Source organism: Macaca fascicularis, chromosome 16 (genome assembly GCF_037993035.2).
Source record: "Macaca fascicularis isolate 582-1 chromosome 16, T2T-MFA8v1.1".
NCBI lineage: Eukaryota > Metazoa > Chordata > Mammalia > Primates > Cercopithecidae > Macaca > Macaca fascicularis.
Window position 1 is genome coordinate 2,134,679 of NC_088390.1, and position 14,616 is coordinate 2,149,294.

Sequence of the window (14,616 nt, forward strand, 5' to 3'; positions counted from 1 at the left end):
ACCATCGATCTAGTCATATTACAGATGGGTAAACTGAGGCCCAGAGACGAGGAGACATGTCTGGGGTTCTACTGAGTCTGCCCCAGAGATGGCCGGATGCAGCCTCAGGGTGCCAGCCTCGGTGATCTTTCCACAGCCCCACAGTTCCGGGGAAGGAAAGGGCCGTGGCAAGACCAAAGCCAGGGTTGCCACAGGGCTGTGGTGAGAGGCGGAGTCTGGCAGCGTGTGATGAGAGACAGAGAGACACATGCGGCACACGCCAGCGACAGGCGGCAGCAGGCGGGCAGGCAGGCGGCCGGGCTGCAGCGCCAGAGCAGAGCCGCTGTCCCCAGCATCCGGCCTGCCCAGGTGCCCCACACTGGCCATCGAGTGACCTCCCTGGGCCCTGCCTCCCCTGAGGTTGGCCGGCTGCAGACCCCAGGCCCACCTCCACATGTGCTCCTTCCTTCTCCCAGCTTGCTCAGACAAGCCCATGAATAGAACATTAAAGGCAAAACCTTCGAAAAGAAACAGCAGCTCCCTGGTAGCAGTCGTCCCACTAAATGTCAAATGCAGAGCAAGCTTCTTGCCTTGTGCGCGTCTCACTAATGGAGGCATCTTAGCCTCCATATCCCCATCATCCCATCGCCCTATAAATAAATCATGGTCAGAAGAATGCCAGTTTCCCCCCTAGGGCCTCATGAATCTCTCGACATAGGCATATGTAAAGGCCCTCTTCACCATGTGCTGGCTCTGGTGCCCGGAAAGAGATAGCAAACCCTGTGAGGATGATTTTAGAGGCAGAAGCAAACTTTCCTGCCACCTCGGTGGGCTGACAGTTGGGAGCCCAGCTTCTGTCCTGACTTGGGAGAGACTCTCGCTCAATTTCCCACAGACCTACCCTGGCTGATGTGGTTGTCACCATGATGCCACCACCCTCTGGAATCAACTCAGTAAGCTGCCAAAGGCCCATTGCTGGGGGCTGCAGTGGTCTCTGTCCCCTGGCAGACAAGTCATGAGTCGTGCCCACCCACCCCCTGTGAGGGCGAGCCACACACCCACTCAGCAAGTGTTGTTCCTGACATGTAGCACACACGGCGCTGGCCCACCCACTCCTGGGAGCCCCTGCCCCCACTGAGTGGCTCACCAGCGTGCCATGGTGCCAAACCCCGCTGGTAGACTGATGGTGTGGGTGCCAACAGAGGCTCTGGTGCACTTGGGGGGTACTGCTCTGCAACAGTGACCTCTGGTACACACTCTCCAGGGAGCCTGTTGCATGCTTGCCAGGTGTGCTTCTGTACACACACACACATACGCTGTGGTGCCAACTCTTTATTGCTGTGCCAGCACAGAGGCCTCCAGAGTGACTCTCCTGAATCATATAGCAGGGAATGTTTGCAGTTTCGTTTCCACGCTTCACTGACTGGTTAGACAGTGATCACAGGTTCGGAAGCACGTGCCTCACCGCGGCAGAGGAGGCCTCCACTCCGAGGCAGGATTCCACCCTCCTGCACCCTCAGATCGGCGAGACTCCCTGCTTGTTTCACCTTCTTTCTTTTCCTAAAGAATCACAGGGAGCATTGACCTCTCTGGGACTCAACTGTGGCTGGAAGGGGACAGGAGAAGCTCTTTCTGGAGGACAGCTGAGCCCTGCAGCTGCCATCCTGCCTGGCAGGCTAGGGCTGGGCTGTGGGAAGGCCCCCCAGGAGGTAGGGAGCACTACAAGGCTAGAGGGGCAGGTATAGGTGGAGGAACCGGTGTGTTCCAGGGCTATGCTAGCAAGTCCCTCAGGTCACCCTGGAAGGGAAGCCAGGGAGAGCAAACCATGGGCAGGGCTGAGAGCCCAAGCAGAGCCCAGCCCCCAAATAAACCATGGCCCTGGGCCTTTCTCAGAGGCTTGAACGCAGGCAGGAGGGTTCCTGGCCCCACTGTCCCATCTCTGTCCCCAAGGAAGAAACCAGGGCAGGAGACAAAGGTGAGGACTGTGTCTTCCAGACACCAGGGGAGAGGGAGTAGGAGAGGGCATATGAGACAGCAGCTCAGGCCCCCGGGGTCCCAGATCCCAGCCAGAGAAGTTCCTGAGGAACCGCAGAGGGGAGTGCACGGGAACCACCAGCAAGCTCTGTGAGAAGCCAGAAATGAATCAGCAGCGCCCAGCGCCCCACAAAACAAATGTCAGAGAAATCAAGACAGATGGGCACGTGAGACAGTGGAGCACAGAGGTCCAGAGAGCAAGGGGGAGGGTGGGCTTGACAGACAGAGCGGGGGCTGCATCCTGACTCAGCAGTGTGCTGGCTGGGTGGCGCAGGGAAAGGGACTCCCGCTAGCTATGCCTCAGTTTCCTCATCTGGAATAAGCACAGACGGATCCTGCAGGGTGGTGGTGAGGTGGCATGAGATAAGGCATGGAGCACCCTCAGTGAGGCTCAGTAAACGCAAGCGGCTATTGGCAGCATGTGGACGGGGACGTGCAGGTGGGGAAGAGCAGGTTATTGCCTGCTGCCTGTTTCCAGCTAGCATCCATATCTCCTCGCAGCAGGCTTGGCTGGGTTTGTTCTGTGAAGCCCGAGGTGGCCGTGACTCATTCTAGTGATGGACACCAAGTCAGTGGGCTCCTCTCTCCAGTTCGACATCCCTGGAGGCCCCTGCTCCTGAAGCCCTAGCCTTGGAGCTGCCGGTTCCCTCAGTTCTTCTCCAGGCCTTGGGGGGGCCCTCGCCTGGGGTCCCTTCCTGACTCCTGTCTCTGTCTCACTTCTGCCCAGGGAGGTCCGGCCACTGCACCCCGAGGAGAGGGCTGCTTCCTGCACTCTGCGTGGAGGTCCTGGCTTCTGCCGTCCCTGGAGGCTCCGCTCCCGTTTCGCCAGCTATTTTGCTGCCTCGGCCATCTGTTCCCTCCCTGTCATCTCCTCTCTGCTTTAACCTTAACCACTACTTCACTGCAGATGGTACCAGGCAGTTCCGCTCTCGACATCCTTCACGACGCCTGCTCCTCCTTCTCATCTCCAGCAAGTGAACCGCTCTGTCCTTTTTCAAGCCTCATCCCAAAGACATGGTCAGAGCTTGGAGTTGGACTCGCCCCACACAACTCCCCCTCCTCGATGCCATCTGCTTTCAACTCCACCACTGGCCAGGGGCAAACACCTACCCCTTCCCCTGCCTTTTCCTCTTGAGACTTCTTCTCAAACTCGGCCAAGAACCTCTCCCGGAAGGGAGCGTGTGTCTGCTCCGGGTGTCTACCTGGTCTCCCTCAACAGAGCCATGTACCCGCCCAGAGGGCTCCGGGTTGGCAAGCCGAGGCGGAGGCCAGGAACTCTGAAGCTCATTCCTCCTGTGGAGGAACCAGGGCTCGTGCTGGGAGTGTGGGTCATGAACAGTTTCCCTGTTGAAAATGGACCTGAACACTCTGCAGTAAGGAATTGTTTCCGTGCTGGCATGGTGGGAACTGAACCAAAACACTTTTTCTATGTTGTCTGAGCTCACAGGAACGTCGCTCTGCTGTCCTTGCTGTTATTCTGGCTACTGGTGAGAAAATGCATGCATGGGTTTTACTTAGCAACTCGCTCTGCCTCTCCTCTCTGTCAGGGTGCTCCCCTAAAATCTCTCCTCTTGGCTTCTTTTTTTCTGGCATAAGGACCCAGAGCTTTGAGGAGAGCAGCAGCCCAGAAGCTCCTAAAGAAAGAAGCTGTTTTGGTGAGATTGGTTCCACCAGGCTACCTACCTTGATTGGGACAGAAATGGGCTGGGAAGACGGAAATCTGACTTCTGCACCTGGATTTGGGCTAAAAAGCCTCACAGCTTGATAAGGGCTCTTGTATCTCCCCTCTATACTTCCTCTGCACAGAAAAGAGTGTCTTGGCCATCCACGGAACACTCTTCTCTCCGCCTCATCACTGGGGCTAAGGGCAGCTATATTACTAATAGCTCCAAGTCTTGGTTGCCCCCAGAGAGAAGCAGAGATGTAGCCTGCCCACGTCTGGCCACATGAAGACTCTCCAAACACCTAGAGGAGCTCTGGATTCAAGTCAAGCAACCGTCTGACGTCACCATGGTCCCTCCTTCCCTTTGCCTTCCCTTCTTTCCACAAAAGAGAAGCCCAAATCTGCCACCAGCCCAGCCCATCTGCCCATGGAGACCAACGGAACCAAATGCATCTTGCTGGGTTGCAGGCCTTAATCTAGCTCTTGCTGAATTATTCAGGGATGGCATTAACTTATAAATGAGTGTGTTTGACTGATTTTGTGGTTGATGTACAGATAAATTCTAATGAAAGACAGTTACAAGATTTTAAATTATTAATTAGACTGCCACTTAACAAAGCCTATTTGGCACTCTATTTTCTTGCTTAACAAGACAAAAACTTTAAGGAAAGGTTCTGTATTAGCCCAGAGGCTCTTGATTTGCATTCTGTTTTTATAGCTCTACACATGAAAACCATGGGTCCTGACCTTAAGCAGGCCACTTCTGGCAAAGCAAACCCCCGACAGGCCGCCCTTCCTTCCTGGATGTTGCAGGGTGGCTCGGGGCCTCGCTTGCCCTCCTGCCTCTCACCTCTCAACCAGAGGCTTGCTTTTAATATCCCTGGTTTTGCCGGCTAGGCCACGAGAGGGAGAAGCAGGGAGGGCAGCTGCTGAAGCCTTCAGCTACCAGGATTGTCAGCAGCTTTCTCCCACTAGGGCTGTTCTAGTTCACAGAGGTGGGGCTGTGGCCAGTAGTCCTTTCATTAAGAGACACAAGGCAGTCCCCCCAGTCCTCCCAAAATGTCGTGCCAGGGGACAGCTTTACTAGGACAACCACCAATCAGAAAGATGATCCTCATGGCCCAAGGTCTGGTCCTGCCTTCCTCCCCCTCTGGGGCTTCATACCACTGGACTCCTCACTGCACAGGGCACCCCATTATCAAGACCATGAGCCCTGCCCTTTGCAGAAAGATAAGGGTTTTCTTCTCTTCCCTCCTCCCCACAGGATCTAGGGAAGGCTACTCTTTCTTCATCTTTCAAACCCTTTTCAGAATCATAATTAAATTATTACACTCCCTCAGGTCCAGGACCCCACATAGGGCTCTGCATATTATAGGCAAAAAAATAGCAAGATCTGTCTAAACACTTCCTATATCTTTTTTTTTTTTAGATGGAGTGTCGCATGTTTTCCCGGGCTGGAGTGCAGTGGCACAATCTCGGCTCACTGCAACCTCTGCCTCCCGGGTTCAAGTGATTCTCCTGCCTCAGCTTCCCAAGAAGCTGGGATAACAGACATGTGCCAGCACGACTGGCTAAGTTTTGTATTTTTAGTAGAAATGGGGTTTCACCATGTTGGTCAGGCTGGTCTTGAACTCCTGACCTCAAGTGATCCTCCCAACTCAGCCTCCCAAAGTGCTGGGATTACAGGTGTGAGCCACCGTGCCCAGTCTGGTTTTTTTTTTTTTTTTTTTTTTTTTAAATAGCGTCTGGCTTTGTCCTGCAGGCTGGAGGGCAGTAGCACAATGTCGGCCCACTGTAGCCCCTACCTCTCAGACTCAAGTGATCCTCCCACCTCAGCCTCCCAAGTAGCTGGGACTACCAGCATATGCCACTGCACCTGGATAATTTTTTAAAATTTTGTCCAGGTGCAGTGACTCACACCTGTAATCCCAGCACTTCAGGAGGCAGAAGTGGGCGGATCACTTGAGACCAGGAGTTTGAGACCAGCCTGGCCAACATGGCAAAACCCCATCTCTACTAAAAATACAAAAAATGAGTCAAGCATGGTGGCGTGCACCTGTAGTCCTAGCTACTTGGGAGGCTGAGGCAGGAGAATTGCTTGAATCTGGGAGGCAGAGGTTGCAGTTAGCTGAGATTGCACCACTGCACTCCAGCCTGGGCAACAGAGTGAGACTCCATTTTTTTTTTTGAGACGGAGTCTCATTCTGTTGCCCAGGCTGGCCTCGAACTCCTGGTCTCAAGTGATCCTCCTACCTTGGCCTCCCAAAATGCTGGTATTATAGCCATGAGCCACCACACCTGGCCTCCTATATAATTTTTGCTTGGAGACTTTGGGAATAATTCTAGAAGCAGACACTTGAATGGCCACCTCCCTGGGCATTAGCCTCAGGCATGCTTTTGGCTTTGGGCGCCTACCTAGAATCCATACAGAGAATCTGAGTGTCCTATACAGGTGTGCAGAAGAAACAAATCCAAAGGATCAGGATCTGGGGCCAAGAGAGAAAACTGCCTGCCCAGGAAAGAACCAACACAAGTCCTCTGTCCACACAATGTCCTAGGGGCAGTCTCCAGGTCCCCAGGCTGAGCCCAGCCTAGTGAAGGGCTTCTCTTCTCTGCTTCCTTTGGGCCAATTCAGGTGGAAACCTATCGGTGGAACCTCTTCAGCCAACCAGGCTGTGCAGGAAGGAAAAAACAGCCCGAGTAGCAAACACACGTGACTGCTAAGCCTCCAGTGGCCACCTCTTGTGCAGGGTAAGGAGGCTCCCCCTGGGAGCCGCCTCCACAATGCAATGGGCTCATCCATAGCTGGGCCTCTGGCTAGCCAGGGTGGGAGAGAAAGGTTCTTGGAGGCTGCTGGAGCCTCCCTGGGCACCTAAACCATATAAATAAAGTGCGTGGGCTGCTTGGTGGCTCATTTTTAACTATAAACTGCCAAAAGACAAAAGACCAAAAGGGAAATGAGATGTCAGTTCCTCTCCATTATCCCTATCACAGACCTGCAGCCCAGACATGGCGGCCTCTTTAGAGGTGCCCGGGAAGCCTTCCCGACTGGGGCAAGTTTGCATGCTCCAGGCCCAAGTTTCTCAGACCTGGGCTCGTGCTCAGCTCTGTAAAAAGCACCTTCTCTGTGCAAAGACACTTGGCCAGCACTGCTCGGTTGCTGAAAGGACTTTTTGTGCCTTTCTGCAGGGAAAAGGAGGATCTGGGGTGTGTCTGCAAAGCGGTTTCTCCAACTAGCCCCAGAGACTCTTCCACACCACAGCGGAAGACAGCCAGCGTTTCCCCCTGCACTGCACCGATCCACGTGGAGGGCACAAGTCACACACAAGTTTGTGACTCTTCCAAGACGACGGGGCAACTCAGCTTCCTCGGTCCGCCCAAGCTGCGACCACCAAACGGCCTTTACCGCCCCACCAAAGGCGTGGTTCCTCCACCCACCTGTCTGACCTGCTTATATCTGGGTCTCCGCCATCACCTCCACATCTGCTTCTCTCCGCCCATCTTAGGGCTTCGCTTCCCCCCCTCCCCCACCTCCCCTACCTCCCCCACCTCCACCCCCTCCCCGTGCGCGTTTTCTCCTTCCCCATCCTGCTGTGAGGTCAGAATCCTGTGCTTACGACACCTCGGTCTGTTGCCATGGAAACAGGGGCGGATTAAGGCTGGAGCGCGGAGCGCAGGGATCAGGCCCCTCCGCTACCTGAGCTCCCGCCTCAGCCGGCTCCCGCAGGGCCGGGGCAGCCAACCGCAGGCCCCGCGGCTTCTCAGCCTCCCGGCCGGGCCAGGCGCGGGGAGATCCCGGCGGGGCGCCACAGCCCGCTCGGACCTGGGAGGGGAGAGAGGCAGACGCAGAGGCTGGAACAGCTGGTGGCGGGGCCCGTGGGCTCCCGGCGTGATCACTTGCCCTCCCAGGGCCCGGGGGACGGCGCCCAGCGTGGCAACCACGTGGGGCCGCGGCGGGACTTCCCCGGTGCCCGCACCAACTTTGCCGCGCTCGGTACTGGGCCAAGCTGCCGGGGCGTCTAGCTAAGGTGGTCGCGAAGCCAGCTGTCCTCAAGTTGAGCTGGGCACCGGTCGCGCACACTGGCGGCACGGCCTTCGCGTCCCTCCACTCCCAGCATAAGGAAAGTTTGAGGAACTGGACATCAGGCGCTGGCTGCTCCCCACCCTCAGCAGCTGGGTGCCCAGAGCCCATCCCTGGGGATCAGAGCAGGACTGCAGAGAAGACGTCCGCGTCCGGGCCTCGTCTGGGGAGCTAGGGCGCGCGGGGAGCGCCCGGGCCGCGCGGTCACTGACCGCTGGCTGCACAGGAGCGCCGTGCGGACTCGGCCTCCACAAAGCGGCAGAAGCAAGGGCGTGTGCCCGCGCAGGGGATGGAGCCTGCAAGTGCAAAACTTTATCACAGCAAAGCAAAGGTCCCAGGAGGCCGGCTCCCCTTCCACCACCGGCCGCTCACTCTGGTCTCCGACTGACCCCTCCGGGCCTGATCTCTAGGCCTGGCCACTCGATCCATGGAGCAAACCCCGTGTCTCACAACTGGCCACCGACGGGAGCTGAGCCCCAGCAGCAGCCCCTCGGCGGGTGCGCCCGGCAAAACCCACCAGCCCGCCGGGGGCTACTTCCCGGATCGAGAGCCCCAGCGCCGGGCGGCTCCAGGGCTCACGGCTCTTTCCTGAGCGCATTCAACTTCAACTTGCCCCTGCGGCTCCAACTCACCTTTGCGAAGCATGTTGGCCACGGGGCCGCCGCTCCGAGGTCGGCCTAGGCGCACTCCCTCCCGGGGTCCAGATTCAAATCCCTGGGCGCCAGCTGCAGCTAATCCGAGCGCGTTGAGGCGGGGGCAAGCCGGGGATCCGCTCGTGCCCGGTGGCCCGGCCCCTCAGGGGCATGGTGAGCTCCAGCCACGCGCCGAGGACACCGGCGCCCGCAAGCAACCGTGGTGCTGCCCGGCAGCCCCGCGCGCTTGCTCAGCCCCGGGGCGAGCGGCTTGCTCCGCGGAGCCGGCGGCCTGCTTCTGCCACCCGGAGCACTTTGCAGGCGGTTTTGAGGGGGGACGCCGCCCCCTGGCCGGCCGGTCGCAGCCCCCTCCTCTCCGCCCCCTCGGACCACCGCCGCCGCGGCTGCTGCAAAAGGGCGCTCGCACGCACCGCCGAGCTCCGGGGAAAGCGCCCGGCGCGCGTTTGCAGGACCGAGCGATCGGCGGAGCGGGGCGCCTCCCTTCCTCCCCCCCACCCCGGCTTCCCCCTCCTCTCCTCCTCCCTCCCTCCTTTGCTCGCTAGCTCCCTCCCTCTCGCTCCGCTCCCCGCCCCCGCTCACGGAGCGCCTCCCATACAAAATTTATGAAAGTGCTCTCAGCTCGCAGTGCCGAGCGCCGTCCTATTCCCAGGGCAGCAGCGCTCAGCCGCGCGGCGCCGCCTCCCAAGGTGTTTTCACTGCACCCGCCCCCGGGGAAGATCCTCGGCCGGCGTCCGTCCAGGCACCTGCCCCAGTCCCCAAGCCGGTCCTCGGGCCACTCCACGCCCCTCCCCGGCCCCGCAGGCCTCCCGGAGCCCGAACCCGCAGCCCAGCCCCCGCCCGCTCGCCCTTCGCGGCTGGAGGTCATCGGGAGAGGCGGCTGGGACGCGAGGACCGCCCAGAGTCTGGATCGCGAGTGCGCTCCCTGCCCCGTCTCCTCCCTGGCCAGCGCCCCTTCTCCCAGTCTCGACGGCTCTTCCCCGCACTGAGCAGCTCCAGCGAACCCGGCTGCCCCGCACCCCGAGTCCCAGGACACTGTTCTTTTGTGGGGAGAGGAGAGGAGCAAGCCATTCGGGAAGGGTCAGCTGCAAATTCCAGGGAGAAGGAAGGACCCGTGCGGGCTCGGGTGGGCTGTCTCCGCCTGGGTCGGGTGGGGGGGGGTCTCTGATCTCCCTTGGTCCACACAGACCCCTCCAGGGGTTCGCGGAAAATAGAGGAGACGCCCCTTGGAAAGCGGGTCCCGCAGGGGCCTGTTGGGCTGAGGGAAGAGAAGGTTCGGGCCAGGCGAGATCCTGGGTGGAGGCGGCACCCTCTGCTGGCCTGAGATCAGAGGGATTCGAAGGGAAGGAAAAGTGGATGGACCAAGGCTCTCATTCAACACACATTCACCGAAGGCTCAGCATGTGTGGGGCACTGCTGTGGCTAAAGATTCAGCAGACGAAAAAGGCTTGTCTTTGCCCTGTCCTCAAGGAGTTTCCTTTTTTTTTTTTTTTTTTTTTTTTTTGAGACGGAGTCTTGCTCTGTCGCCAAGGCTGGAGTGCAGTGGCCGGATCTCAGCTCACTGCAAGCTCTGCCTCCCGGGTTCACGCCATTCTCCTGCCTCCGCCTCCCAAGTAGCTGGGGTTACAGGCGCCCGCCACCACGCCCGGCTAATTTTTTGTATTTTGAGTAGAGATGGGGTTTCCCTGCGTTAGCCAGGATGGTCTCGATCCCCTGACCTCGTGATCCGCCCGCCTGGGCCTCCCAAAGTGCTGAGATTACAGACGTGAGCCACCGCGCCCGGCCGAGTTTCCATTTTAATAGGGACCAAATGAGGAAAGTCCAGAGAAGATGGGAAGATGGTGCTTAGAAGAAAACAAGCAGAATATTATTCTGAAGCTGACACAGGGGTAGGGGTGGCAGTGAAGGAAAGTTGCTCTGAGCAGGTGACATCCAAGCAGAAATCCAATTGAATCCCTCCTTGTAGGAAAAGGTGACATGATAGGAAGGTCAAAAAGGTCAGGGCTGGGCACGGTGGCTCACACCTGTAATCCTAGCACTTTGGGAGGTGGAGGCAGGCAGATCACGAGGTCAGGAGTTTGAGACCAGCCTGGACAGCATGGTGAAACCCGGTCTCTACTAAAAATACAACAATTAGCTGGGTATGGTGGCATGCATCTGTAGGCTCAGCTACTCGGGAGACTGAGGCAGGAGAATCGCTTGAACCCGGGAGGCAGAGGTTGCAGTGAGCTGAGATCGTGCCACTGCATTCCAGCCTGGGTAACAGAGCAAGACTCTATCTCAAAAAAAAAAAAAAAAAAAAAAAAGTTCAGGCTGGGCGCGGTGGCTCACACCTGTAATCCCAGCACTTTGGGAGGCCGAGCTGAGCAGATCACTTGAGGTCAGGAGTTCAAGACCAGCTTGGCCAGGGTGAAACCCTGTCTCTATTAAAAATACAAAAATTAGCCAAGTGTGGTGGCACGCACCTGTAATTCCAGTTACTTGGGAGGCTATAGGAGAATCTCTTGAACCCAGGAGATGGAAGTTGCAGTGAGCCAAGATCATACCATTGCACTCCTGCCTGGGCAACAGAGCGAGACTCTGTCTCAAAAAAAACCAAAAAAAAACAAACAAAAAAAAAGAAGGCCAGTCTGACGTATTCACTCAAACATGCATTTGGTGGCACTGAAGCTTCAGATTTGAGCTAAGGCTCTAGGCTTGGGCTTCCAGAAGCTTCAGGTGTCGTGGGAGAAGAAAGACCCACAAACCATCTTAGAGTTTGACAGAAGTCACAAAGACTGAGAAAGGGCTCTGCTAGCTCTGCCAGGGACTATGGGATAATCAGGAAACAGTCACAGAAGAGGTGCCCTTGGAGTTAGGTCTTGAGAGCTGAGTTCACCACATTGAGAAGGGGGAAGGGCATTCCATGCAGATGCTTGAAGGTGAGAAGTAACCTTGTTCTGAAGATGAATAAGATTGGTCCTTCCTGAGGACCATGGGCTCACACCTATCATCTCACCACTTTGGAAGGCTGGGGTGGGAGGATTGCCTGAGGCCAGGAGTTCGAGAGCAGCCTGGGCAACATAGTTAGACTCCATATCTATTTCAAAAAAATGTTTAAAGATAAAAAAAGATTGATGGCTGCTACTCTGGGCACACTGCCCATGGCCACAGGAGCAGTTAAAAACAACAAAAAAGGATTGGTCTTTCTTGGGGTAGGAACAGAAGGTGAGGCATTCCTTCTCTTAGCCACCAGCTGCACGGCAGTGCTGACCCCACTGCCTGCCTGAGCCCTGACACTGGGGGCTTGAGAGGTCCTCTGTCAGTACACCGAGGCCCAGAGAGGATGAACAACTTGCTCAACGTCACATCACAGATCAGCGATAAAGTGTGGGCCTGACTCAGGGACTGAATGTGGGATAATCCTCCTTCCACCTCCCCAAGCCGCCTCCCCATGACCCCCTAGCCCACAAACTCTAGCATCTTAGGAAAAGTTGGCTGGGGCTGGGCGTGAGTGTGAGAAGCAGAGTTATTTCAGGCCTCAGGAGGGCTGGGTGCTGCCTTGGAGTCCAGCCAGGGGGTGGGGACGAGTGAAGGCGGGTGTTGTGGTGTAATGTGGGGGTGCGCTGTGCCCGCCTTCTTGTCAGGCAGTAATTACTCAGACTGCTGAGTAACTCAGGCAGGGAGACCCCCACAGACAGATGGAGGTGTCCTCGGCCCAAGCTGAATGGCAGCCCCCAATGTCCTGCACTATGGGGTCTTGAGGAAGCATTCTCACATCTGTTCTTCATGTCCAGTTCTCCTAGGCATCATCTGGCTTCCTAATGGGTGCCAGAGCAGTTCATTAGGCACAGTGGATGCGGGGTGATGTTACAAGAGGATGGGACCTTTGCCATCCACAGGCCCCACCTCTGATGAGGGAAAGGTCCCAAGGGATATGGCGCCTGGTAGGGAGAAGCCATTGCTCAGCTGGAGCCAATCCTTTCCCTTTGAAACTCGATGCTGCAGCCAGAGCTAAGGCTGTCCACAGGCTGGGCAGTGGAGTCCTGAGAAAGGAGGGGCTGAGTGAGCTCCTGGAATTCAGATCTTGCACCCTGGGGATCCGAAGAAGTTGAGGGGAGATGGGAAGGTCCAGTCTGGACGCTTGTCGAGTGGAGGGGAGTGTTCCTGGGACCCACAGTGGTCATGTTTCTGTCTACAGCTACCTGTCCTAAGAGTGCTGATGGCCTGAGGGGCAGAGCACTGACCCTTGGTGATCACTCCCCGCCTGCCCGGCCATTTCTCCTCCCTGGGCAGCCTCCCAGGCAGGGCCTGTCTCTGGCTGCTTGTTTTCACTTCTCCCTGCACCTTAATTAGGGGTTTCCAAGCAGGGAGGGCCTCTGGGGGAGCCCAAGGCCACAGAGCTGACTTAAAGGGCTAGCTGTGCTCACAGCACCACCACAGACAGAAGAGGAGGACGCCAGGGGACTGGGTAGACCGTCAGCCCTGACAGACCATTGTTCTGCGGGGCAGTCTGCTGAGGGCCAGTCCTGCAGGTACTTTGCTCTTCCAAAGGTCAAAGCCGTTTCACTGGCTGTCTTCTCTTTGGGGTCTCTTGGGCTCTGTCAGTGATCAGGAGAAAGACTAGCCCTGAGGGGCAGGGCAAAGGTTGGCCAGGGTCCAGAAGGGTTAGACATCACAGTCCTCGACTGCCCACCCTCCCAGGAAAGCACCCTCAGGCTGTGGGCTTTCCCTAAAGGTGCAGTTTCGTCCATGTGAACCTTCTACAGGGTCTACACGGTGGATTTTTTTTTTTTTTTCTTTTTTGAGACGGAGTCTCCCTCTGTCGCCCAGGCTGGAGTGCAGTGGCCGGATCTCAGCTCACTGCAAGCTCCACCTCCCGGGATTACGCCATTCTCCTGCCCCAGCCTCCTGAGTAGCTGGGACTACAGGCGCCCGCCACCTCGCCCGGCTAGTTTTTTGTATTTTTTCAGTAGAGACAGGGTTTCACCGTGTTCGCCAGGATGGTCTTGATCTAATGACCTTGTGATCCGCCCATCTCGGCCTCCCAAAGTGCTGGGATTACAGGCTTGAGCCACCGCGCCCGGCCTACACGGTGGATTCTAAAGGTGATAAGGGCTGGGTGCAGTGGCTCACATCTGTAATCCCAGCACTTTGGGAGGCCAAAGTGGGAGGATTGCTTGAGTCCAGAGGTTCAAGACCAGCCTGGGCAAAACAGTGAAACCTTATCTCTATTAAAAACAAAAAACAAAAAACTTAACTGAACGTACGCTTGTGGTCCTGGGTACTCAGGGGGCTGAGGCAGGAAGATGGCCTGAGCCCATAAGATTGAGACTGCTGTGAACAATGATCGCACCACTGCACTCCAGCCTGGGCGACAGACCAAGATCCTGTCTCAAAAAAAAAAAAAAAAAATTTTTTTTAAGGTGATAAGGACGATCCAGAAACCTGCACCAAGACTCTCAACTTGGAGTTGGGCTGGTGGTCCCTGAGTTCTGTCCTGCCGGACAGTGGGGTCCCCCTAGGTAGGGAACGTGGCCCCACACGGCGGCCGGGTGACCGGCCACTGCTTACCAGGAGGGGGGAGACTGGCAGGGGGTCTGAAGGAAGATCTGGTGGGTGTCCCCCTTCACAAGACTCGGCCTGCAAAGCTCGTGCAGGGAGTTAGCACATAGGAGAGCTCTGGTCCGGGAGTGGCAGGCTCGTGCACGGCCGGGGGGGAGAGGAGTGGGAGACTGAGTCGCAGGGAGAGGGCAACTGCAGTGGTCGGGGACCACCAGGGAATCCCGAGTCCCGGCATTCTGGGCTGGGGTGGAACTCCGTATAGCCCCGCTCCTATCTCCTCCTTTATGGCCCCGCCCAGCGGGTATCCCCGCCCCCTGCTGACCGATCGGCGATCGATCGCAATGTCTGCGCTCTCCGCGTTCTTCCAGCGCTGTCTTTTTAGTACCACGTGCTCAGGCAAGTGATGGCGGCGCTGGTTGTGTCCCGGGCAGCGGAGCAGGGCGGCCGAAACGGCCCTGGCAGAGGTGGGTGCTGCAACGCTGCGCCCTCCAGACCTCGCATCTCGGGGCGGGGCCCCCAAGTTAGGGATAGGACCGACCCCCTTTAACGGCGGCAGCGTCTTCTCTAGATCCCGCTGTTAGTCGCCTTGGGCCGCTGTCACCACCTGGGGGTCGCTGTCAACCGGAGCCCAGGGGTACCAGTCTTTTGCAGCTTTAGGGCGCGAC

The 14,616-nt window shown here is 57.3% G+C and overlaps 1 protein-coding gene and 1 long non-coding RNA gene across 2 annotated transcripts in view; one reads left to right on the forward strand and one right to left on the reverse strand.

Annotated features, from left to right (window-relative positions):
- RTN4RL1 (reticulon 4 receptor like 1) overlaps positions 1–8,871 on the reverse strand; it is a 95,422-nt gene extending 86,551 nt beyond the window's left edge. Inside the window, exon 1 of the mRNA XM_005595519.4 lies at positions 8,390–8,871. Within this exon, the coding sequence (XP_005595576.3) occupies positions 8,390–8,402 (13 nt within the window). The 5' untranslated portion in view covers positions 8,403–8,871. The remainder of the gene's footprint in view (positions 1–8,389) is intronic.
- Positions 1,446–4,253, forward strand: LOC135967833 (uncharacterized). Its single transcript, XR_010582106.2, has 2 exons — positions 1,446–1,688; positions 2,741–4,253. It is a non-coding gene; the product is annotated as an uncharacterized lncRNA (long non-coding RNA).
- Positions 8,872–14,616: the final 5,745 nt, after the last annotated feature.